This window comes from Marmota flaviventris, chromosome 17 (assembly GCF_047511675.1).
Source record: "Marmota flaviventris isolate mMarFla1 chromosome 17, mMarFla1.hap1, whole genome shotgun sequence".
In the NCBI taxonomy this organism is placed as follows: Eukaryota; Metazoa; Chordata; class Mammalia; order Rodentia; family Sciuridae; genus Marmota; species Marmota flaviventris.
Window position 1 is genome coordinate 67396974 of NC_092514.1, and position 24807 is coordinate 67421780.

The window sequence follows — 24807 nt, forward strand, 5'->3', positions numbered from 1 at the left end:
GCGGCCACAGCGTTAGTGTCGCTGCACACGCCCCGCACCTCTCACCCTGGAGGGCCAGGCACGCTGGCTGGCGGGGTGGGGGGCCTTTCAGGGTCTATAAGGACTCGGGCCTCCTCTTGGACCCGGACAAAGTCTTTTCCCGAGTCTCGGGCCCTGAGGGACGGTGTGGCCCCCACTGACCAGAGCCCAGCAGAGCCTCGGCAGGGCTCAGATTTCCTGGACCGGATGACAGACCCGAGCCCGAGCCCCGCGCAGCGCAGGCCCGACACAGGATGCGCGGCCCTCAGTGCGCATCCCGGGCATCCGCCCGCACGGGGCCAGCGGCGCAGCTGCTGCAAATCCGCCCGGGCCGCCGCCTCCTCCGGGGCCGGGAAACCGCAGGAACCTCCCCGGCCCGGCCCAGCGCCCTCCCCCTGCTGGGGCCTGGGGCGGAGTCGCCCACCTGTCATCCGAGACGCCCCACGTGGGCCGGCCGTGGGGAGGGGTTGTAGAGAGGGAGAAAAGGCAGAGGCGTCGAAGGAGGCGGGAGTGAGAGTGGGGAGGAGAGAGGACCGGAGGAGAGGAAAGCGGAGCCCACGAAGGCGGTGTGGAAGAGCTAGGAGCAGAAGAAAGAATAAAGAGGACCCGAGACCTACGAGAGGGACAGGTAAGGAGGGGCAGGCGAAAGAAGGAAAGACGAACCAGTCCGGAGAGAGGGAGTAAAGAGTCGGGAGTGAAAAAGGTCTACGCACAGGGAGGAGATGAGGTGGAAGGAAGGGCAGGAGGAGAAGATTCTAGGGTGACGAAGGGCTAGGGCTCTTCGACGAGGAGTGGGGGAGGCACTGCGGCCCCTGCGCCTTTAAGGTTGCCAAGGCGACGGTTCTGGCCAAAGCGAGGCGCATTGACGTCAGCAGCCGAGTGCTGATTGGCTGCAGCCGGTCGTTTCCGGTGGAGCCGCAGCCGAGCCGCTATCGCAGAGTGGAGCTGGGCTACGAGCGCAGCGCTGAGGGAGCAGGGCACCGCCGTAGTCTAGCACCGACAGTTCCGCGTCCGCCGCCGCGCGTCCCAGGTGAGTGGCGTCTGCCCGGGGCCCCGCCGCGGCGAGCTTCGTCGCCCCGCCGCGCGTTTGGGGGCGCTGGACCGATCCAAGATGGCGTCACGGGGAGCGACCTGCAGGGGGACGGCCGCACCCCCTGCCCCTCCCCGGCCCCGGCGCCTCCCGGCCGGCCTCAGGCCGCGCCCCCGGCCCCTGTTCTGCACCCGGGAGGCCCCAGGCGGCCCTTTGTCCGCTTAGTGTGGGGCGTCCAGCCGCTGCCCTCCCGCCGCGGCCGTCCGCGGATCAGGTCCTCGGCGGCCCTGCCGTCCCCGCCCCCGCGCGCCGCGGCCTTCTCGCACGCCCTCCCCCATTTCCTGAAGGACAACAGCTCGGTTTTACCGGAATCCGCCGTCGTTTTCCCCGCCGGTTTCGGCCGATCTCGAGCCCCGGCAGGAATTCTCGTGTCCACCCTTCCCTTGTAGCCGTTTCCAGCGATCCGTTTCCCTCTCTTCGGCGGGGCTGTCGTCCCCCCGCCCCCGCGCGGCGATCTGGGTCTGGCTCCTCAGCTTCCCTTTGTCCCTGTCACTGCCTCTCCTTCCCCGATCCTCCCACCCCAGGCCTCCTTGCCATCGCGGAGGCCTTCCCACCAGCCCAGGATGGGGGTCGACTCCCTTCGTTGTGTGGTCATGACCGTGGCCTGAGGGATTGAAGGGCACTTTGCTGTCCTCTCGAAAATGCGCGGTGCCTGTTAACCCCTGCAGCCAGGGCCTGTGACCCGCAGGGGTTCCCGAGCCAGCAGGGAAAAGCCAGCCCACGGTTCCAGCCAGCAGGGAAAAGCCAGACCCCAAGGAGGTATTTCCTGGCAGCCCCCGGGCAGCGCCCGGAGTGGGGAACAGCCTCTGCTTACATGTGATCCTTCCGAAACAGAATCTTAACACAGTCCACTTTCCTAAAGAAAGAATCTGAGTATTTTCTTGTGAACAGCTGTAAGGTTCTTGACAGTTTTAAATGGTTAAATAATTTTTGGGGACGGGAAGAAACTAAGTTCCTGGACTCTTGGATAAATAAGTACAAAGACAGAATTAATCCAGGTAGAGTTGATGAAATATGTTAAAAGGCCTTGGAATTTGGGTATTCGGAGGTCACAGGGCGACCGTATTAGTGTTGGGTCAGTTTTGTTCACGTACTATCCGTCACCAGATTCTTCCTTTTGGTCTTTGTGATAAACATTAGTTTGTTTCAAACAAAGACACTTTCACTCTCTAGGCACAATTCTGTCGTTTTTACCAGATCTTAGAAGGATTTCTCTGTTGACTTGAATGTGTGTATTAATATGACTGAAGACTACTTTGAAATGTAAAAGATCTGATTTATTATTGTTCTTGGTGGCCTTCAGTACCATTTGAAAAGCAGAGAATTCTACTGAAGTGGATTTTCCACTCTTATGATTACTTGATCTGGAAAAGTAGCCAGTATAAATATATTCTATAGTAAGTAAACATTTTTTTTTGTGTGTTTATTTCTGAAGTAGCAGCATGATTCTTTCCCCGTGGCTTCTAAGCTGTATGCTTGTCATGGAGCCACAAACTTTCTCATGGTCTGTTAATTAGTCTACTTGTAATGACTTATCACATAAGTTGTCAAAACAAAATGAGTAACACTGGCACTTTAGAATAGCTCTTCCTCTGGTATTTCTTTTAAACTTATAGTTTTATCTTGGTTGTTTTGTGTGCATTATAATTTGAAAAGTTTGATTAGTATTGTATTTAGTTACAGAGTAGAGGGGAACAGTCTTAATTGCTTCAAGATTAGTAGTTGGAGGGAAAACTGTGTGAATGACACTGTTAAATTACTGTTTTTAATTCTAGGGTAAGGTTACCTAGTCATTATTACATTTCTATTTTCTTCACATCAAGGCAGATTGAGTCCTCTGAAATCCATTAAATGCAGTTTTATATATTGAATCATCATGTAAGCTTGAAAATCTTAACTGTTTTTATATTTTTTATTCAGATAAAGAAAACGTTTTGACAATTTTCTGTCCAAACTTTTTATAGTATACTTGGTAAGAATTTTCCACCCCCCAACTAAGGATTTTCCCCTTTTTACCACTGCCAAATATATTATATAGGACTGGAATCTGGTAAAATATTCTATAATGAAAGACTGCTTTTAAAACCTAACTGAGGTTTCTTCTGTGTTTTAAAAAATTTTGATTACACTAATAGTTAATCAGATCCTTCCCTCTAGTGGTTTGCTGTGTGACATCAGGACATATTTCTCCATGGGATAGGAACTAGATGGGAGCTACCATAAAGACATTATCAGATGTTCTTTATTGTGCTTCCTTGTTTTCACTTACAGCTAACTCTTGTCAGCTTGTAATGTCAGCAATGCCCTTGTAATTCTCTGTCCTGTTTACCATTTACACATTTCCCACGTCATCATGATTTCTTTGCAGGGAGAGAACTGAATGAAATTCCCTGAAGGGACTGGCTTCTCAGCAGCCTGCCTCTGCAGGGGATAGTGGCTCATACCCCCTCCGGGGAGCTTGAGAATATTGCCTTTCATTGTGGCCTATAGAGCCCAGATACTACAGCAGCAACTAAATGAAATACTTATTTGGAAGAATACAAATTCTGTACATATTTTGTACCCTAGTCCCTGTTTAAAAACAATCTAGTGAGGAGAAAAAGTTTCCATGAATCAATCAGTTGCCTAATGGATTTAAGAAATCAAAGGCCAAACTGGTGTTTGTGCTTCATAGTTTACCCAAGCATGTGTGTGCTTTTTGTTGCAGAAAATCATGGCGTCTGGTAGTACTACTGCCAGTGAGGAGGAGCGTAGTCTCCGGGAATGTGAACTCTACGTGCAGAAGCACAACATTCAGGCGCTGCTCAAGGATTCTATTGTGCAGTTGTGTACTGCTCGACCTGAGAGACCCATGGCATTCCTTAGGGAATACTTTGAGAAATTGGAGAAGGTAAAAATATGGGAGTTGCTATGATGAGTCTAATAAATGTTAAATGTTATAATGCTTAAGAATGTTGCTCATTTGTACCTTTTGGAAGAAAAGGAAGTTTGACCGAATAAGTCTAAAATTAAGAAATGCAGTGAAGACATTTGTAGTAAGTTTTAAATTCGTAACTGGTAGAGTTTAATCAGAAAATGAATCTTTTGCTGTTTATTTGAATGGTAAAGGATTTCCAAACTTCGTTCCTTGTAACCTGGTTTAATTAGTAGTTCTGACTGTAACAGAACCAATCTTTAGTACAGCAATTATTATGACTTGAGAAATTCTGAAGTACTCGAAGGCAGTCAATATTTTTCTTCAGCAAAGCAGGTAACCTTAATAAACCTTACCCCACATTTTAGAACTCAGGTAATAAATTGATTGAGTCTAGTTTGTGATAGATTTATCAGAAATTCTAAATTAATGGTTTGGTTTACTATAGAGTATATGTTGGATGAATTAACTAGAATGCAGATACAAGATGGAAGGTTGTCAAAAGTTTATTCCTTTATAGTTTTGATTAGGACTTCTTTTTCTGGAAAAAATATTCTAGTTATTTCTTGGTTGTTTACTCTTGTGTGTATGTTATTGTGACCTATGTATATGATAGATGCTTTTCTTATCAAAATAATTTTGCATCAAGGACAGTGCTTCAGTTCACTTTCTTCAAGATGATGAATGAAAAAAAGTCTGTATTACCAAATGTTTTGAGTATTTTATTTGATTTGCATTTTTAACTCTGGGATAAATTTACAGGTTTTCTTATGCATATTGAAGTTTTGAAGTGGTTCATAATGGTCATGAATCAATTGTGATTTTTTAAATATGTATAATTACTTAACTGTATAATAGAAATATCTGCCTTATTTGTTTGGGCCATTTTTTACCAGTGTAATTCATGTTTTAAGATTTAAAACATGTTTGGGTAGTTCAGTGAACAAGTATTTTCTACACTCCTTAAATCTAACAGGTTGATGTTTAATACCATGATTAGACTTTAATTATTCTAATCATTTTTAATTAAACAGAACACAACTATTAACCAGTCACTATGAATGTAGCCCTGCTAACTTGAAATTGTAATAGAAATTCTGGTTTGCTCTTATTAAATAAGAGAAATTTCCAAATAATGAAACTACTGTGGAGCCAGGTCACAAATGTTCCCTGTTTTGAAATCAAGTGCGTTCCTGGAGATCTGGTTCTGAAATGGGTCACTGTAAGGCGATCCCCTCTTCTTTGGACATCAATAGAAATCATGAAATGAGGGGATTAAGTTAGTGAGACATTAAGTGTGTATCTTTTTTTAGGGAGTGTTGAATGTGTGGTGCTAGGTACAAAGCCTGTATTTACCACAGGACTCTTTAAGGACTAATCAAGGTGGAAGGAAGAAACAAGTAATTATTAGGGTACTTTCTTTGGGATTTTTAGCTTTGCTATGTATTGGTCTTTAAAAAAAATCTAATAAAAGTTACATTTTAACACTTTTCTTCCTGTAACTCAAGGGTCTTTGACTAACATGCATTCTTTTACCCAGGGTTAAATATATTTTCCTAGACTTTCAAGTACCTAGATTATCCACTTTTTAATAGTCCATTGTTCCATATATCATGTTAATTTTTATGTCTTAAAATACTAGTCACATTCTCTTCACCTCCTTCCCAGTTACCCAGGAGTTATGTTTCTGGAATCTTCCAGCTCTTCCATAAGAAATGTACCAAAAAACTCCCACAGTTTGGGCCTATTGAAAGCTTCTGCGTTTTAATTCAGACTATTGTCTGGAATTTGAGTTCTCTTTCATGTTTGTATTTATTATAGAACTTCCCTGTCTTGTTGATAAGAGGAATTAAACTATTGCCTTTTGAGGGCCTCCTGTGTGCCAGATACTGTGTGAAACATTTTATATACATAAATATTCATTATCGCAAATGTGTGATATATATGAGCATTACCATTTTATAGAGACAGCTGGTAAAACTTGGTTGTGATCATACAGTGTAGTGGTCAGCTTTTGCTGCAGCAACATAAAATCCCCAAATTTCAGTGGCTTACTACAACAGACTGTATATATCGGTCATGTGTAGCTCTTTTGGGCTCAGCCTGTCTTGTCTTCTCTACTTCGTGTATTTTGTTCTGGGGCTGAGTGGAAGAAACAGTCACTATATAGGGCATTCCGTTCTCAAGGCAGAGAAGGGACAGAAGCTCAAGGTGGGCTGAGCCAAACCACATTAGCGTGCATGCTATGGCATGTCCACTTACATTCCATGACTAAAGCAAGTCATATGGCCTAGCCTCAAGTGTGTGGGGTGGCAAGTTTACTTAATCTACAGAGAAGAATGGCAAGGGCAGGGAGAAGACAAACAGTTGTGAAAACATTAAGTGGTTGGAGTTAAAAACATAATGCAGAATATAATGCAGAAGAGTCAACAAGATTAACCAGAAAGTAGGCTGGGAGTTTTTTATTTTTTGTTTTAATAAGCTAAAGAGCTAACAAGCTGTGAATAACAGCAAGGGTAAGGATATAAAATTGTATCACAGTACATGCTAGAAATTGATGATTCCAGTAACGGCTCTGACTTGTCAAACAAAATAGGTTATATTCAGATTGCTGTTTTATAGTTCACTAGAATCCAAGGCAGTATTAAAATCAAATTGTTTTTGGTTACTTCAGAATTATCTTAAAAATTTATTTAAGTAGGATACATCCTAATAAGATGTCCTTTGTGAATTTTTTCATTAAACTTTTGTGTAATGTCAATGACAGATTTGGGGAAGTTGAATTTATGTTTTCGTTTATACTCTTTACACTTGGGACCTGAGTTTCATAGTTCTATGTTGATATGGAATAGGAAAGCCTTATTAGTCACTGGAAGTTCCAGAATGAAAATGAAGTGAGTTTTCTAAAAAATACATAAATAGGTCACATGTTCACATGCAGTTCACAATAAAAAGGCACAGCAATAAGAGGTCTGCTTCCCACACCATTGCCTTTCTTGGGTGTGGCCAGTGTTCTGGAGGTAATATATGGCATTTATAGACAAATTTATACATGAAAGGAACATCTTTTCCAACACATGTGGAATGAGCCACTGTCTGGCTATTATGTTTACTCATCCCTGGTTATAACTATTTTGGTTGTTTCCAGTGTTTCACTCTTAAAAAAACTAATTAAATAATGTATGTATCATTTTTTCACATGTGTATATCTTAGAATAAATTTCTGGAAGCAGAATTACTAGATTGCTGAGTCAAAAGGTAAATATATTTATAATTATGAACAAAAATATTGTTTTTTTCTCTCTCGGAAAATTAGAAAATCCAAGAAGTGAGAAGATAAGGATAAAATTTTGCTATAAAAAACAGACATGGCTCTACTAATAGAAATGAACACTACTAACCCCTTCATGGATATGGTTCTAGATTTGCTTGCTGCACATTTAGGATTCTTGTATTTATCTCGATGCGAACATTTGGGTGAGGACTGTGCACAAAAACAACAAAAAACAATAGCAACAACAACAAAAATGGATTTTTTTAATCAAATTTTTTTCCTACAGTAATCATTAAATGCAAAGTTCTCTTAGAATTTTTAAGATGGTTTAGAAAAACAATGTAGAATTGGTCAAATGAATGAGAAAGTATAAGATAACACATTCTTTTACTCTTATTTCAGGCATAATAATTCTCTACTGAGGAATTTCTTATTAAGGTTCTAGATTTGAAAAAAACGTTTAATTGTTGATTTCAGTTTTACATGAATTGGTTCAATAAGTAGTTTTTACAAGCAGATAATCAAATATAAACTCTGCTAATAAAGAGTGCTTCTAGCTCTGCTGGAGAAGTATCGCTGGGCTGGTTCTTATTTAAATTCTTGTTACCATCACAACCCTCTCATTATTTGTTTATATTTGGGACCCAGGCTAGATGTGAATTCTGCAGGCTCAGGACCCTCTCCAGTTGGTTTGTGTATCCCATTGCTTTGTATAGGGTGTGGTATGGCAGATCCAGAAAATGCAGAATTAATGAAATAGTAGTCTAGACATTCTTGGGTTACTTTGGTGAGCCAGAATTATTGTTACTGGATAACATGCTTGGAAAGGGGAAGTTATTTCTTACTGTTTGCAGTAGAAAACAAAAAGCCTAATTCCCAGGATTTTGTTTTCTGATACATTGCTTTTATGTTCATCATGAATCAGTAATCTTGGAGATCTAATTTTTTACTTCTATATGTCCTTGAACATATGGCTTTTGTCCATTAATAAAGCATGCCATCTATTATCATCTGAGAAACAGTCTGTGGAAAGTTTTTCTTTTTAAACTTTGTTTTTTTCCTATTTGGAATTGACCATTTCCTCTTAATTTACATTGGTACAAGAAGAGACTTGATGTCCCTGAGATGGACTGACACTGGATTATAAGAATACCAACTTTATATGCTGAAGTGTCTCATTTTATAAACCCTCATTTCTTTCAGGAGGAGGCAAAACAGATTCAGAATCTGCAGAAAGCAGGCACCCGCACAGACTCAAGGGAGGAAGAAATCTCTCCTCCTCCCCCCAATCCAGTGGTTAAAGGTCGGCGGCGACGTGGGGCTATCAGTGCTGAAGTCTACACAGAGGAAGATGCTGCGTCTTATGTTAGAAAGGTAGTTTTTGATATCTAAACATTAGGGAAATGTTTTGGGGGTCCACTTGGTGGTCATCTAGTTTCCTTTGATGCGTGAATGTACATTTTCAAATAGTTAATTACAAAAATACAGTTACTTGGTACCAGAGAACAGGTTTCTATAATAGTCTGCTGTCAAAGGAAATAACCAGTGATTATAACCCAAGGAATAATTACATTTGGGGGTTAGTCATTTCCATGCAGTTGTTTTGCAGTCGAATCAAGAGGTATTCCTTTTTCTCTTGAATCATGTTCTCAGTTTTCTGATACTCCATAATTCATATTGTAGCTTTTAACCTTGTATCCAACAAGCTTCATTTGTCCTAATCTTTTCGTTCTCACAGCCAGCCAGCCATTTTGTATTATGCTATTAGTCTCCAGTGGGAACAATTGCATGTGCTTGGGCCTTGTGAAACACAATGATTGTTATAGGATACTTAGTTTTGTCTTAGAATAATGACCTCGGTCAAGGTAATTTTGGTTTGTTTAGTTTTTAACTAGGAACCAAGTACTGGCTTTTAAATCCAAGCCTGGCTGTAGGCAAGGGGATTAAGTAGTCAATATTTGTTGAGTACTTCCTGAATCAAAGATAGTAAGAATGTGCCCACAGTGAAAATATTTAACTCAAAACTGTCTTGTTTAAATACTCTAATGTGGCTTGACATTTAATTGAAATGTAAGTTGCAAACATTAAGTGTTTTTTTGTTTATGAAATTGTTATTTGTCCTTTGACTCTTTTCTAGGTTATACCAAAAGATTATAAGACAATGGCTGCTTTAGCTAAAGCCATTGAAAAGAATGTGCTGTTTTCACATCTTGATGATAATGAGAGAAGGTAGGTATATCTTCTTTGTTAAGAATATTTTTTCAGTATGTCATTTATCTCATATGTCCCAAACTCTTATCATTGTAAGTTTTAAGGCCAAATGACAATCAGGGCTGAAAATCTGGAAGCTTTAATTCTAAGGTTAACATTGGAAATCATGGAAGAGACCTGTGAAATCTTACACTAGGACTTCTCTCTCTTGCAGTGATATTTTTGATGCCATGTTTCCAGTCTCCTTTATTGCTGGAGAAACTGTTATTCAGCAAGGTAAGGACTGCTGTTTTTGTGACATGCAGTATGGTTATGGGAGGATAGGAGAGACTGGAGAATTGGTTTTGTTTATTTTGAGTTTGTTTCCCTCTTTGTGCCTACCATTTCCCCCCGTTATGTTGTTAGATTATTCTTTACCCTTTTTCTTCTCTTTTTTTTGATAAAAATTTAAGCTAAACAGAAAGCTTTCTCTAAGGCATTAATATTTCAGGTATAATTTTATTTATAATAATTGTTAAAGGAAATGCTGTTTTATTTTGAATGTCATGGAACTTTAGAACAATATATATATCTCCTATGTCCTTTATGCTGATTATTAGGCACTTTTATAGTAAAAAATGGAACAAAACCACTTATATTTTTATTTATTCTTGATAGTTTCATGGGTCTTCATAAACCATATATTTTCCCGTTTCATGACAGTCTTGATATGTTCTGTTAACTATTTGTGTTGTTTCTTGTGATATAGATAACATAAAAGTTAATAACTTTGTACACATATGTGGCTTTCTCTAGTTACCTTTTTAGAAGGTATTCTTCACCATAAAATTAGACTAAACAAAATTGATCAGTTCTATGATTTTTAATTTTATGGCTTCTGTTGCTGAATTTTTTTCCTAAAAGATCGTGTTAAATTTAACATACTGTTTTTATAGCCTCATTTATAAAATGAGTTTATTTTATATTAATTTGATCGTTTCAATTTGTTTTTTTAATTTGGGATATGATTCTGAATCTTTTACTCTCTTTTAGGCGATGAAGGGGATAATTTCTATGTGATTGATCAAGGAGAGATGGATGTAAGATTTAATAATGGCAAAACTATGTTGATAATCTTACCTTAATAATCTTGTATTATTACTTCTAAGCACTAAGCATAGTGTTTCTCAAGGGCTTGTATTGTGTATTAAATTCCATTACCTTTTACCAAGTATTTTTTGACACAGTAACTTTTTTTTTTTAATATGCTCTTATTTTATTTACTTATTTTTGTATGCCATTCTAAGGATACAACCCAGTGCCTCATGTGCTAGGCAAGTGCTCTGTCACTGAGCTCTATCCCTGATACAGTATCTTTAAGGGTAATTTTTCTGACTAGATATGCAGTTCCTGACTTCTGGGTTAGTGATTAATAAGTCTGTGCATGCTGTGGAAGGGTAGATGGATGTAAAGGAGTCTAAACCTAGCCATTAGCTATAAAACTTAACACAGCTTTCTTAATTCTGTAAGTTTTCTTTATAAATGAAATAGCAATAAAAAAAGCATCGAACCTTGTAGTTTTATTAGAAAATTCAGTGACTTAATAGAAGTAAAATGCTTAATGCAGTGCTCAGCCTAGTACTTAGTAAACGTGTGTCATTGGTATTAATGCTTGACTGACCTTATTTCATCATCATCTCTATGGAATATCTTTTTCATACCACATAGTAGCTCATTTAACTCGTTGTCAGAGGTCATCTATTTTGCTGTGCTGTGTTCTGAGAAATAAAATATTCTGTTTTAAAAATAAATTTGGGATTCTGACCTTTTAAAAAGGTCTAAAAGTTTTAACATGTTTGTATCTATACAAAGAGAAAATTTAATAGTCATTTGCATTTTAGGTCTATGTCAACAATGAATGGGCAACCAGTGTTGGTGAAGGAGGGAGCTTTGGAGAACTTGCTTTGATTTATGGAACACCTAGAGCAGCCACTGTCAAAGCAAAGACAAATGTGAAACTCTGGGGTATTGACCGAGACAGCTATAGAAGAATCCTTATGGTAAGAAATGATGGTTTTTGGAGTGTGATTTAGAATTCTGATCTATGTAACTAATGTTTGCATAATGTCACAAAGTTAAAAATGAGATGTTCTTTTCTTTTAATGATTGAATGTTTTGTATTAATCCCAGTTTAGCATCACTCATTATGCCTTTTGAGGCAGTCATTTTTTAGAACAAAAATAAATTAAGGCCAGAAATCACACGGGAATCAGAATGTGATGTATATGTAATGGTCTTCTCATATTTAGAAATCTGCCCATTTGCCAACAGATGCTTCTTGATTTACCTGATCTTGCCCACCATAGATTGGCTGCTTTGAAATGCATAAAATTAGGCCATTCAGAAATAAGTAGCTTCTCTAAACTGAAAGTTGGTTATCAGAAATGCATGTGACATGTCTCCTCTTGGAGAGAACAAAGTAATAAAACCATTGGGACAGTCTGCTGATACAGTTAATGAGTTTTTGAGAACTTTGTGATAAGTTTGTAGAGTAGTTTTGGTGGTTAAGTCTCAGCTAATAGCATTGGCTGTTCTAAATAGTTTTCTTAAATTTCTGTAGTGTTCATCTGGCTATTTGAAAGTTTGCAGTCTTGTGTACTTTGAAGTTTTTTTGTATGTTTGGGATATGTTCATGTACTTTGAAATATACTTTGTGTTTCTATTTTCCCGCTGTGGATACCAGAATTGACGAATACTCAAGTACCTTTTTATAAAATGGCATAGTGTTTGCATAAAACATGCACACCCTAACACTCTAAGTCATCTCTTGATTAGATAATACCTAATGCAAAATAAAAGCTGTGTGAGTAGTTGTTATACTGTATTGTTAAGGGAATATTGACAAGAAATAATTCTGGTTTTTGTTGGATCTGTAGTTTGTTGGATTTCTGGGTTTAGTACCTGTGGATAACATGGAGGGACAGACTGTGTGTATATGTATATGTGTGTGTGTGTGTGTGTGTGTGTGTGCAAGATGTATGTTTTCTGATAGGTGGAGGTTGTAGGGCTGAGGCAATTGGCCTCGTTAGGAAAATTTGTTATAAAGGACAGTGTGTTTCCTTTTCTCTTTCCTCCAGATATATTTAACAAATTTTAAGATAAGACAACTTGATTTGGGGCTATGGGACATTCTCTCATTTTTGCTCTATAAATAACACAGTTTACAAGATTGGAGCTGTGGGGAAGGATTCTGGGCTGGGAGTGTAGTCAGATATAGTTTTTCATATCACTTGGTTGTTTTTTGGAGAGCTGAGCTTTTGCTTACTTGACATTTCATTACTTAGTGGTGCTGTGTACCTCCTGTGGCTTTTAGGAGCAAGCTATGAAGAGCTTTTTGAGCTTTTTAATGTAACTGAACACTTACTGTTTTCAGCATGCAGAGAAGTGATCATAAATCAAGAGGCAACTGCTGCAAGCTTTTTTTTTTCTTTTTAGTATATTTTAAACAATATTATTCCACAACATTGTGTGATGACTTCATGTTTTGGGGATATGACTCCTTTTTCTTTTTTTTTTTTAGGGCAGCACACTGAGAAAGCGAAAGATGTATGAGGAGTTCCTTAGTAAAGTGTCTATTTTAGGTGAGTTTTTAAAATTGCATGGAGTACTGTCAGATATTTAGCAGAACCTATTACATTTCAGAAAAAGTAATCTAGTTAACTCATGTTTTTTTTACTAGCAGAAAGGGAAAGCACGTGAGATTTTTATTTGTGTCAAAGATTTGACTAAATTAAAGTCTAATGTGTGTTGAATTTGCTAATGTATGACAAACTCCTTTATTGGAAATGATCAGACGTGGGAAAAGCTTTCTGAAAATAAGGATGTGGCTCTTTCCTCCTAACTGAAAAAGCTGAAGGTGTCCTCCTTCTGAATGTGAACATTTAGTTATTCCCACTCTGACTTCCTTCTTATTTTGTTATTGAGCTTATTGGTTCTGGAATGTACTTCCAAGAAGGCATTTGCTTTGTGGAAATATGAGGTATCATTTGTTGGTATCCTCTGAAAACATGACAGATTTGAAATTTAGAGTAAAGCAAATTAACTGGAGATATTACCTGAGTTTTGTTATGTGGACTGGGAGATGTTAGACCCTAGTCTTTAGGAAAGGCAATGGTGACTTTGCCATTGTTTTGTTATAGGGATTTGACTTTTTTTCCCTCCTTATTTGACCTCTAAAATAATTATATTACTTCTTATCTTGGATATTGGTTTGACCTTTGGGAGCAAAAGTTATTTTCTGGCTCCCTTTGTTGGTTTCATAAACAAATTCAACTGTTAAGTTGTTTGAACTTTGGAAAATTAATGGATAAGTTATTTGAATTTGGAAAATTATGCATAGTGAAACATTTGGGTACTGCTATTGAAAGTTTGATTTGCATTGATGGCAGTATGAAGGACTGCTTTCTGATCACATTTTTCTTATTCCTTTGCCATTTGATATAGTGTTGATATAAATTAATATGATTACAAAAGTAAGAATCTAAGAGTCATATGCAGGTATATGAGAATCCTGCTGAGACTAGAGGCAATTGAAGATATGTGCCATTGTCATGTTTAATCTGAAACACTGCTGGGGTGTTGAATGGGCATGGATATTTGCTTGAATATCTGTACACTTGGTTTTTGTTTCAAAAAATTTAGCAATACCAAATAATGTAGAATTTTTTTGATTCTTGTCTTTCAGAGTCTTTGGACAAATGGGAACGTCTCACTGTAGCTGATGCACTGGAACCAGTCCAGTTTGAAGATGGACAGAAGATTGTGGTGCAGGGAGAACCAGGAGATGAGTTCTTCATTATTTTAGAGGTAAAGAACTCTGCATTTGATTCCTTACCAAGTTGTATGCCATAAAGGGGAAACTGGGGATTAATTCTTGTTTATCCTTTGGATTTTAAGAATACCAGATAGTTTTATTTAAAAATTATCTTTTGGGGCTTGAGATATAGCTCAGTGGTAGAGTGTTTGCCTAGTATCTATGAGACTGAGACCCTGGGTTCCATCCCCAGCACTGCAAAAAATAAAGTAGTATATGGTTTCATTGTGGTTTGTGAGGCCTAACTAGCCCAGGTGTGAAGATCATTTTTTAAAAATTATTTTTAAATTTTTATTTGGAATGCAGTTGTTTGATTTCTGTTTAAGGCCACTACATTTTAAGAGTTTGAGTCGGAAAATTCTAGAAAGGCCCAAGACTCGAGTGGCCAAATCCAGGGTTACTCAAATTGTTCTTTACCATGCAAGCCAAGAAAACCCTAAAAAATAAAAAACTGAAAACTTACAACAGTTAGCAAAACAAATTGAAAACTCTGGGTGGCTCTTGTTAAAATGCAAGTGTTTGGGCTATTTGACAAAGAAGGATCAAAGGTAATTATTTAAATTCCTAAAGTTTATATGTTTTATATCTTTACAATCTGGGAAATATATAGCAGTTAATCTTGCCTGCTAGACAGATCCAAATAGCAGATTCAAAGGCTCAACTCTGTAGTCATGGTGCAAAAGCAGCCTTAGAAATGTGAATGAGTGGATGTGGCATTCCAAAAAATCTTATTTACAAAATAGTGAGTTTGTCTACAGTTTGTGAAACTACAGTTTGCCAGAGTCTGAATTCCTAAGTATTTTAGTTTGATCAGTACCTTGCTCTGAGCAGGGGATAATGGTTAAATAGAAATCAAAGTTCATATGGTGACTGACTTTTCTGTCATCTTTTACCTTATGAACACAGATGAGTTGGATTATCTCTAAATCCTTTTCTCCCCTCTGTTTTGCAAAATAGCTAAAGTTGCACAGGGTGTTTAAGATCCCACTCTGGGTTAGAAAGTATTTGCTTAGCTTTTTGGTGATTGTATTATAGGGGTCGGCTGCTGTGCTGCAACGTCGGTCAGAAAATGAAGAGTTTGTTGAAGTGGGAAGATTGGGGCCTTCTGATTATTTTGGTATGTTGGATTCCTTCACAATTAGAGTTACCTTTCAGTGAGACGTGTAGTATTTCATAATTTTGTCTTCTCCTGAACTTTTAAAATTGCAGTCTTTTGCCTGTTGGAGAAATAGTGTGAGATTTTGCTCTTTACTCAGTTAATAATTGAGTAATTATTGTCCCATACCTATTATTGGTGTGTGTGTATGTATATGTATATGTGTGTGTGTGTATCTATATAATGTGCAGATGTGTGTCTGCTTTTAATTGAATGGAAAACAAAATCTTTGTTTTCTTTCTCAGAAGTGCACTTTAAACATTTTTTTAAAATTTGTTTTAATTAATGTACTTTTTAAAGGATTTTTTTGTTTTGTTTTTCTGTAGAAGTTAACCTGCTTTTATCCTTCTCTTTTCTGTCTTCCAGGTGAAATTGCACTACTGATGAATCGTCCTCGTGCTGCTACAGTGGTTGCACGTGGCCCCTTGAAGTGTGTGAAGCTGGATCGACCTCGATTTGAACGTGTCCTTGGCCCATGCTCAGATATTCTCAAACGAAACATCCAGCAGTACAACAGTTTCGTGTCACTGTCTGTCTGAAACCTGCCTCCTGTGCCTCCCTTTCTCCTTTCCCCAGTTCATGCTTCACTCACGCAGACTGCTTAATTTTCCCTATTTGCAGCGCCAAGTGGCCACTGGCATTGCAGCTTCTTGTCTCTTTATATTAAAAATTGCTTTTATTGCACCGTTCTCAATTTGGAGCATTAAGTGAATGCTCGAACACAAATAAATAGAAAGAGTTCTGTGGACTTTGCTGTTACTGCTTCTCTCTGTGCAGTGTTAGTGTTCAAACTGGGCAGTGAGTGCCATGCTTTTTGGTGAGGGCAGATCCCAGCACCAATGAATTACCATAGAGTAATGATGTAACAGTGCAAGATTTTTTTGTGACATAATTTTCCAGTCAAGCATATTTAGACTGTGGCCATATATGCTATATTTCTTTATAGAATAAATGGTTTCTCATTAAGCTGTAAGGATTAGGAACAATGGATATAGAAAAATCTTAGTAGCGTAGAAAGACATCTGCCTGTAATTAAAACTAGTTTAAGGTGAAAAAATGCCCATTTTTGCTAATTATCAGATGGATACAGTTGGTTCAGACCCCCACCCTTAACCTGAATTTTTGTTTGCCAAGCTAATTTGCCTGGTTTTGTTTGTGTCCTGTTACTGTTTCTTTTCCAACTCTGAAATACTTTTAGGTGTGGCTGTCTATACCAGCCTTTTAAGTTTGAAACCAAACCATAGACTACAAATATTGGGTTATGATTTAACTACATCTGCCTCAGCTCACAGATTTTATTTATCCAGCTAGTGCCAAATACTGACATCAGATGCTGAATTGAAAATAAGAATTTGAGGTCTACACTTTCAGTTGTTAACTTAAGAGTTTTTGGTTAATACATGTTCTTCATTTGACTCCAGTATGATATCCTATGTTCAGTAGACTCTTGATTCTAGGAGATTGGATTTGCTGAGAGTAGATACAGGTGGAAATAATGTCACACAGAAATATGAAGTGACGTTGCTAAAGAGAAGAACCAGGTGGACAGATTTCAGTGTCGAGAATTTTCCCCCACTAAATTCATTGGGGCGTGAGGTTTAAGAATAAGTTTTGTACTTCAGTTTCACATTTACCCCCTCCTTTTTATGTTGGCTAGAACTTTGGGTGGGGTGGGATGGGGTGGGATATGTCTGTGTGTCTAAAAGGCCATTCTGCTGGAAGACCTGCTTTCCTGTCCTGTATTTCTCTGGCAGCCTTTTATTTTTACTTTAAGTCAACTTGTGTTTTGAGTCTTACCTGTAACTCAGTATTTTCCTGCCTTATGTGTTATAATATTCCAATGATACCCAACAGTTTATTTTTATTATGATTTTTTTAAACAAAATTTCACAGTTCTGTAATGTAGGCACTTTTATTTTCATTGTGATTTATGTATATTGTAGGGTAATATTTGGGAGTGACTGCAAGCAGTTTTCCATCTGTGTGCAACTGGTTTTGATTAATAATCCTTTCACCTACCTTTTCCCAGGTAATTTAAATTGGACATGATCGATTTTTTTTGGTTTTTTTGCAGATTTTAGGTTGTTACTAACTTTGGAATATAAATCTGGGAAAGAAATTTTATTTACTTGTTAGTGTGGGATAGAAAGCCACCTTGTTACAAATTTTTTAATTTCCAAAATCTGTATTAAATGAAGGTTTTCTGCTCTGTACTTTATGTTTAGCTATCTTTTTTATACTTAAAAAAACTAAAAATAAAAATTATGTTCTTATTAGCTTTAAGCTTGATTTTGATCTTTGTTTAAAAGCCCAAAATGTACTTAAATGAATTATGTAGAATGCCATAAAATCAGTTTCTTATATGTACATAATCATGTTCATGTATATTTAGGTATGGATACTGCTAAGTGAGTTTTACTCAAATCATTTGGCTTGCTGTTTACTCCCTTTTGTAGTTTTTGATCTTAGACATTTTAAGATAAGTCTGAATTGAAAAATTTTCACATTTAAAGCTTTATCTTTGTGCAATCTAAGTGTATGTGAGAAATCACAGTTGGCATAATTTTGTTGTAGTTGATATTCAGGGTTTTAGGAATCATTATTTCAGGATTTGGTGAGTGAATTTATGAGATCTACTGCTCTAGAAGTATAGATGGCCAAAGGACCATTTCGTATTGCCTCCTGGTTGCCTGTCTGATGATACTGTGTGTGCTAATATATGCTATTCTTTTTGTTATAGATTGTCTTAACAGTAGGTCAAGTAATAAAAAGAGATTAAATAATTTAAATTCTTAAATGAATCAGTTTTTCTTCACTTTCTCCTTTTTTTCTTCCTCTGTCCCTTCCCCAGAGTCTCTGTTTCTGGTGGGTGAGAATGAGAAGGGGAAGTGAATTATGGGATCGTTATTTTTAAAGAGTAACATGTTTATTTTCCAAGCTTTCCAATTCAGTTTGACTATCAAAGAATGGATCTCAACTTTGCTTAAAGGGTAGCAGATACGTAACAGATTTACCCACCAAGTTATGGAAGGAAAAGATTCAATCAAAAATTAAAGATTTCCTGTTTATTGAAGATAGTATCAGTTTTGTGGCCTTAGAACTTTCCCATACCTAAGGGGGAAATACCATTTCTGGATTACCATATCTTTGGTTTGTATTTAAGATATGCAGTTGCTTAGAGATGTTTTTATAGAAAGTCTTATAGCTTAGATTTTTGAGGAGTGAGGTGATTAAGTTGTACTTACTAGTATAATGTGCTTATCTCTTCACATCCTGTGAAGCTGGAGATGTGCTAGAAGAACTTTTTTTAAATACCTTTATTTTTATATGTTATAATATTCTAATGATACCCAACAGTTTATTTTTATTATGATTTTTTTAAACAAAAATGGTGCTGAGGATCGAACCCAGGGCCTCGCACGTGCTAGGTGAGCACTCTATTGCTGAGCCACAACCTCAGCCCCTAGAAGAACTTTTTCTAGCTAACACACTCAGGAACTCGGTTTTTTTATTATTATTTTTTGCAGTGCTGGGGATTGAACTTGGGGCCTTGCACATACTAGACAAGTACTCTACTGCTGAGCTACATCCCCAGCCCCAGAAGAACACTGTGCTCTTTGTATAGGTTCAATACCCACTTCTTCCAGTCTGCTGGAGTTGAAACTTTCAGAGCCACAACAGTAGAACTAAAGAAAATTTGCTTGGGTTGATTGTCCTTGTTATAGATTAATTTTCCCTCTGTAACAGTGGCCCATGGTGACTCACATTTTGTTTAATATATTAAAGTGTTGACATTTTAAAATTGAAGTAGCATGATGTCAGATTGTTTTAAATTTTGCTTTATATCTAACCACTGATAGCTGGGCCTTTTTTGTACTTTGTTTAGACTCTGGCAATGTATTTTTATATGAGCTGAAACAACATTAAGGAACAAACAATGGCTAGATAACCACTGAGTTTGTCCCCAAAGATGTCTGTCATAATAGCTATCAGTAAAGGCTGTAGTTACATGAATTAAAAAGGGGGAATCCTAATTTCTCTCTTCTCACACTGTGGGATTTTACCATAGAAGTCAGCATTGTTGTATACATAGCTAAAATTTGTTTCTTGACATAACTTCAGAACTCTTGACTGCATCATGACTCCATCTAAAGCTAAAATCACTAATTTTTTTTCCTTGTTTTCTGAATGAAAGTTCTACCAATTTTGCCTAAGTAGCTCTGTGCTTCTAAAAGTTTCCACTAGATGGAGAGCTTTTTTTTATCATCTTTGTTAATCCCAAATGAGTTGTTCTTAGTCATTTATGGATTCTGTGTTTGCAGATATGCCTAGCTGCTAAAATTTATTTGTAACCCGCCACTGTACACGGTGCTTTTGCAGTCATTTGAGGACTTGTGCAGTGCAGTGGAGAGTTGGAATCTCCAGTGAATATTTTCCCACCCTAAGGTGAACAAGGGGACGCTCAGTCTTTCAGTTGTCACGCTGTGTCTTTTTGTTTGTTTGTTTGGTCGGTCCTTTTAGTGCCATTTTGCAGTTTTGTGCTTTTCCTTGATGACTTTCCTATTTGAAATGGTCCCAAGTGCAGTGCTGTTGGACTGACCAGTGTTCCTAAGGGCAAGAAGGCTGTGCTGTGTCTTAGAAAATACTGTGTATTAGATGAGCTTTGTTCATGCCTGAGTTGCAGTGATGTTGGCCGTGAAGCAGTGTTAAAGAGTTCAGCAGAATAAAGTGTCTTGAACAAGAAAACAAGATCATAAGTTGATTCATTGAAAACTGTGTGAACGTAAACTCTGGAAACCTAACTCAGTAGAGCAATGAAGGATTTCAGTATTTGCTAATTTATATCAGAGGTGGCTTTATAGGACATAAAGAGAATTGACTGTTTTGTAATTTTCAGACTCAGATTGTCCTGGTTTTTGAGAAGGCTGCAGAGGGTGCCTCCAGCCCCTATATCACCAAGTCCTGTACTGTACGGCCATCTTCAATCCTTCTGTCAGTGGTGACAGGGCAAGTTTTCACAGTGTTTCATGGGGCCTTGAGCAGTGGTTCAAACTAACAAGTGGGAAGGACTCACTGGTTTCTAAAAAAAACTTATCACAGCCTTCAGCTATACTAGTAATACTAATACTGTGGAGACATTTTTATACCATTTGATAGAATTTCTAGGTATTTTTGATGAATGATCTTAATTTTGTTGTTAAAAACACAATGAAGCTGGGTGTGGTGGCGCACACCTGTAATCCCAGTGGCTTGGGAGGCTGAGACATGAGAATCAAATTCAAAGCCAGCCTCTGCAATTGCAAAAGGTGCTAACCAACCGAGTGAGGCCCAGCCTCTCAATAAAATGCAAAATAGGGCTGGGGATGTGGCTCAGTAGATGAGTGAACATGAGTTCAATCCCTGGTACCAAAAAAAAAAAAAAAAAAAGGAACAATGGAATGTTAACGATGAGTAAATAATAAGGCATAGAGCTCCTCATCAAGGTCAAATTCAATTCTGCTACTTTCAATTTGAATAGTAGGTCACAAAATCCTACACCCTTCAAAAATTAACTTGTAGTCAGAGTAGTAGCTGAATTGGATGGAGCTGAAACTCACCCTTCCTAAGCCTCTGGTTTGGAAGTCCCAACCATTTTGTGCTGTTCTTTGTCTTTCCCCGAATATTTTCATGTATTCCTGGTCCCTCCTTAGGGAAAAAAATGACTTGAAGTAGGAGAAACAGCTGATGGAGTGGGAAGTCCTGTGCTGCATTTGGCTACCCCACGTGAGGCAGTCTCTGGGATTAAGATCCCCAGCACCACAAAAGGAGAAAAAAAAGAGCTATTTTTCTATTTTTTTAAGCACAACTTCATAAATGGGTTGTGATGCATTTGGGGTTTTGTGTTACAGTGGAAAGAAGACATGGGATAGGTCTACGCCATCGAACTGGGTGGTTATCTCTCTGAGCCTTGGTTCTCTTTCCTGAGGGGCTAGGAGTTGTGTGTATGTTGGGAAGCCTGTGTGTTGTTTCTGTAATGTGGGGGGACTTGGGGAACCACAGGCTCAGGGGCAGGGTACCAGTATGCAATATCAGCGTGGGCCAGTGGTACCTGTTGTGACTTTTTGTTGGGCTGTCTTTGGACATTGCAGTCTTGATCTTGTTCTCTACTCCCCTCACCCTTCGACTGTTTGAGCCTCCAACCTTTATTAGAAGAGAATTTGATCTGCTGAATCATTTATTTTGCTTGTTGACTAATCACTCCGCAGAATGCATACATTCCTGTCATTTGTGGTTTCAGTTATTATGGAATAAGAAACATGTCTCCAGTTCCAGGAGTTTGAGATGTCAACAAGTCAATAGGGGGAATTGGAGGAGACGGGGAATCCCTACTATCCTTTCAAGGAGGTTTGGGATAGAAACTTGATTTAGTTCTTTTTTAGTCAGTACAGGAGGAGAGGGTATCTAGAGGACCTCATCCCTCCAGATGGCTCCCTGTTCCTGTGGGAGTCTCATAGGTGACAGTTCTGGGACATAAGGAGGAGGGTTGTAGCTGACAGTCCAGCAGGCCCTGGCCTTTGTCCTTCCTCTCTCCAGGACTTCCTCTAGTACCTGACTAGCCGACCATGCCATGCTGACCTTGGAGACCTCTCTTTTCCCTCCATCACAATTCCTCCTATTGTTACTGCCTGCTAGTCTTGACATTGTTATTTCAGTTGACAATGAATACTCTCACTGGAATACCTTCTTTCTGGTATTTAGAGCAAATTCTTACTCTACTTTTTGTGACAGTATTCTGAGAAGTTACTCTAAGACTGCTCAGTAGGGACAGTGACTACAATGTAAGTAGAAGGTGTAAAGTCTAGTTTGAACCGGTTTGAGGCTTACTTATCTGAAGATTTTGAGGCTGCTTGAGATCTGCAAGATGTTTTGTCTGGACCAGGAATTATCCTTTACTTGTAGATAGAATAAGGACCTGGAGGACAGGTATCCACTTTGATGTCCTTTTATTTGACTTGGTACAGTTAAAACTTTCCTGGGAACAGGGCCTAGAAACCTTCCAGATCTGAGTCATATGCAGGTTGCCCAGAGCACTGGGGAGATAGTCTGTGGCTTGATGGAGCTAGAGATTTCTGGGAAAGATGGAGCCAAGGCGATTCACTATAGAAGGGATTTTAAGTGACCTTATAGAGCAGGTCAGTGGATCCCTCTTGCTGTTTCAGAACATGCCCTGCCTCTTCCTGAGCTTGAGACTTGCCCTCCAGCACGAGGAGAGGGAAGTAAGGACGCAGTGGTCTGCACTCCAGAGCCCTCCGCTGGCTTGTGCTTCTCCAGCCCTTAGCTTGTCAGGTTAGCCTGGCCAGAGTCTCGGGCTGATTGCTGTGCTGGGACATCGGCTATGACATGCTGCTGTCCATGGGCCTCTATGCAGTCCCCCACTGTCTTGAGGATGATTTGGAGTCTGCGGTCCAGGGCCAGGAGGTGCGGTTCAGTGAGGATGGGGGCCAGCTGGTCTTCTAGTAGAGACTCCCGCATCACATCGCTGAGTCTGTAGTCGGCCTGGGCCAGCAGCTGCAGATGCAAGAGTGTTTTCTTTTTGATCCTGAAAAGGCAAAGTCATAGGAGCCAAATAAGTCAGGGCAAAGAAAATACCTTGTCTGTACCTGCCCATTCCCCGAATAGCTGTTGCAGCTGATATTCTGAGAGCCTTCACCCCCAGTGCCTTCTCAAGCATGTTAATGAAAACCGCATCAAAAGGGAATGAAGAAAAGGTGTCCGCCTTTGCCCAATTGCCTTTTGGTCAACAGCCTCTAACAATCATAATGCCGCCCGTGCTGACGCTGGACCGTGCGCATTTGCGCTGAGGTTGCTAAAGGAATCAAAACTGAAGTGACAGGATTTTTTAAAGAGACTTAAAGCTGATGGGAGAAGCTTCTAGTAGGTGAAATGATGAAGGTGTCTGCCATTTCAAGAGCTAGCCTCCAAGATGGGTCATGCTAACTATTTCTCAGATTCTAAAATCAGAGGGATGAAAATGGGGTGGGACCATCCTCAGGAGTTTTATCTCTTTTTATGCAGGAATCTGACTTGGACTTCTGGGCAGGCAGCTTAATTGTCTTATTTTTGTCACAAGCAGCTATTGCCTGGCCTCCTCAGGAAGGGAGGGAGGAAGCAAGAAGGGAGACATGTTGGAATTAATCTAAGAAGCTGATTAAGAACATTCATACTCAGAGTTTCCCGCTGGAGACAAATGGGGTGGTTTTGCTAGGTGCGAACCACATATTTATAATTAGCTCCAGATGCTGTTGCTGAGCAGGTGGACAGTTTCACAAGCCTGGCTAAGATGCCAGAAAGGCCTGGAAGTAGGTTAGACATCCTCCAGAGAAGTGTGGTTGGGTGAACTGAACTCTGGGCACAGGCTGTTTAAAGGGCACTCTAATCAGGACTTTGCTTACATGGTGATCAAATAGTAATATGAGACTATCTGACTCCTGGACAAAGCAGAGGTATGATTAGTAATGTCAAAGGTCATCAGCCCCCGCAAAAGTGGGAAATTATCTAAGTGGGTTAGAGATTAAAGTTGGCAACTGAGAAGTTTAAAAGATTATGTCCAGCTGAGTGCGGCGGCACACGCCTGTAATCCTAGCAGCTTGGGAAGCTGAGGCAGGAGGATTGTGAGTTCAAAGTCAGCCTCAGCAAAAGCAAGGTGCTAAGAAACTCAGTGAGACCCTGTCTTTAAATTAAAAAAAACAAAAACAAAATAGGGCTGGGATGTGGTTCAGTGGTCGAGTGCCCCTGAGTTCAATCCCCAGTACCAAAAAAAAAAAAAAAAAAAGTCTGAATTCATCTTAGGCCAAAGGATGAAAAAGTGAGATGTTGCTTGAGAAGATGTGATAATTGTCTAAGAAATGAGGCAATTCGCCTCGTTTTACCTGCCCATGTCCTAGACCAGTGAAAACTGATGAAGGCCCTCAGAGCTCAGTGGCAAGCAGGATGAACTGTCCTGGCGGCCACCTGCCCTTGGTGCCTGCTGCATGCAAACTTACATGCAGCACTGGGAGAGAGGCGAGAGGATGGAGATCTCATCATGGGAGTGTCGTCCAAACCTAGGAGAAGACAGACTTCAGTGAGCAGCATCCTTATTCCCTTGGGGCTTTCTCTCTTCTTCTTTTAAAATCTGTGGTTGGGGTAAAAAGCCAGGGACCATGGCAGCCGCCTCCCCAGCCCCCCTCTCCTCTGGGCATAGCAGCCTCCTTGCTAGAACCAAGCAACCTCTCCTTCCCTCAGGCCCAGCTAGGGAGGCCCAGCCTCTGGG

General features: G+C 39.4%; 2 protein-coding genes across 3 annotated transcripts in view; one reads left to right on the plus strand and one right to left on the minus strand.

Moving 5' to 3' along the window:
* The first annotated feature begins 530 nt into the window (after positions 1-530).
* On the plus strand, positions 531-18304 carry Prkar1a (protein kinase cAMP-dependent type I regulatory subunit alpha). 2 transcript variants are annotated; one of them, XM_027946236.3, is made up of 11 exons: positions 531-646; positions 3816-3998; positions 8500-8670; positions 9434-9525; positions 9722-9783; positions 10540-10586; positions 11388-11546; positions 13067-13127; positions 14231-14352; positions 15395-15476; positions 15882-18304. In XM_027946236.3, the coding sequence occupies exons 2-11, from the start codon at positions 3822-3824 to the stop codon at positions 16052-16054; spliced, it is 1146 nt and encodes a 381-aa protein (XP_027802037.1). In that variant the 5' UTR covers positions 531-646; positions 3816-3821; the 3' UTR covers positions 16055-18304. The 2 variants fall into 2 exon arrangements, with proteins under 2 accessions (XP_027802037.1, XP_027802035.1); XM_027946234.2 differs by lacking the exon at positions 531-646 and adding an exon at positions 909-1048.
* Positions 18305-22481: 4177 nt separating this feature from the next.
* Positions 22482-24807, minus strand: part of Fam20a (FAM20A golgi associated secretory pathway pseudokinase) — a 49460-nt gene continuing 47134 nt past the window's right edge. The window contains exons 10-11 of the mRNA XM_027946311.2: positions 24539-24598; positions 22482-23094 (exon numbers count right to left, since the gene is read on the minus strand). Coding sequence (XP_027802112.2) covers positions 22830-23094; positions 24539-24598 — 325 coding nt within the window. The 3' untranslated portion in view covers positions 22482-22829. The remainder of the gene's footprint in view (positions 23095-24538; positions 24599-24807) is intronic.

What these genes read in the sequence shown, in the direction of transcription:
- Prkar1a (XM_027946236.3), top strand. Translation starts at nt 3,822, where the DNA reads ATGGCGTCTGGTAGTACTACTGCCAGTGAGGAGGAGCGTAGTCTCCGG. An exon ending in CTGCGTCTTATGTTAGAAAG is followed by an intron (nt 8,671 to 9,433) that starts GTAGTTTTTGAT and finishes ACTCTTTTCTAG; the next exon opens with GTTATACCAAAAGATTATAA. An exon ending in GCTATAGAAGAATCCTTATG is followed by an intron (nt 11,547 to 13,066) that starts GTAAGAAATGAT and finishes TTTTTTTTTTAG; the next exon opens with GGCAGCACACTGAGAAAGCG.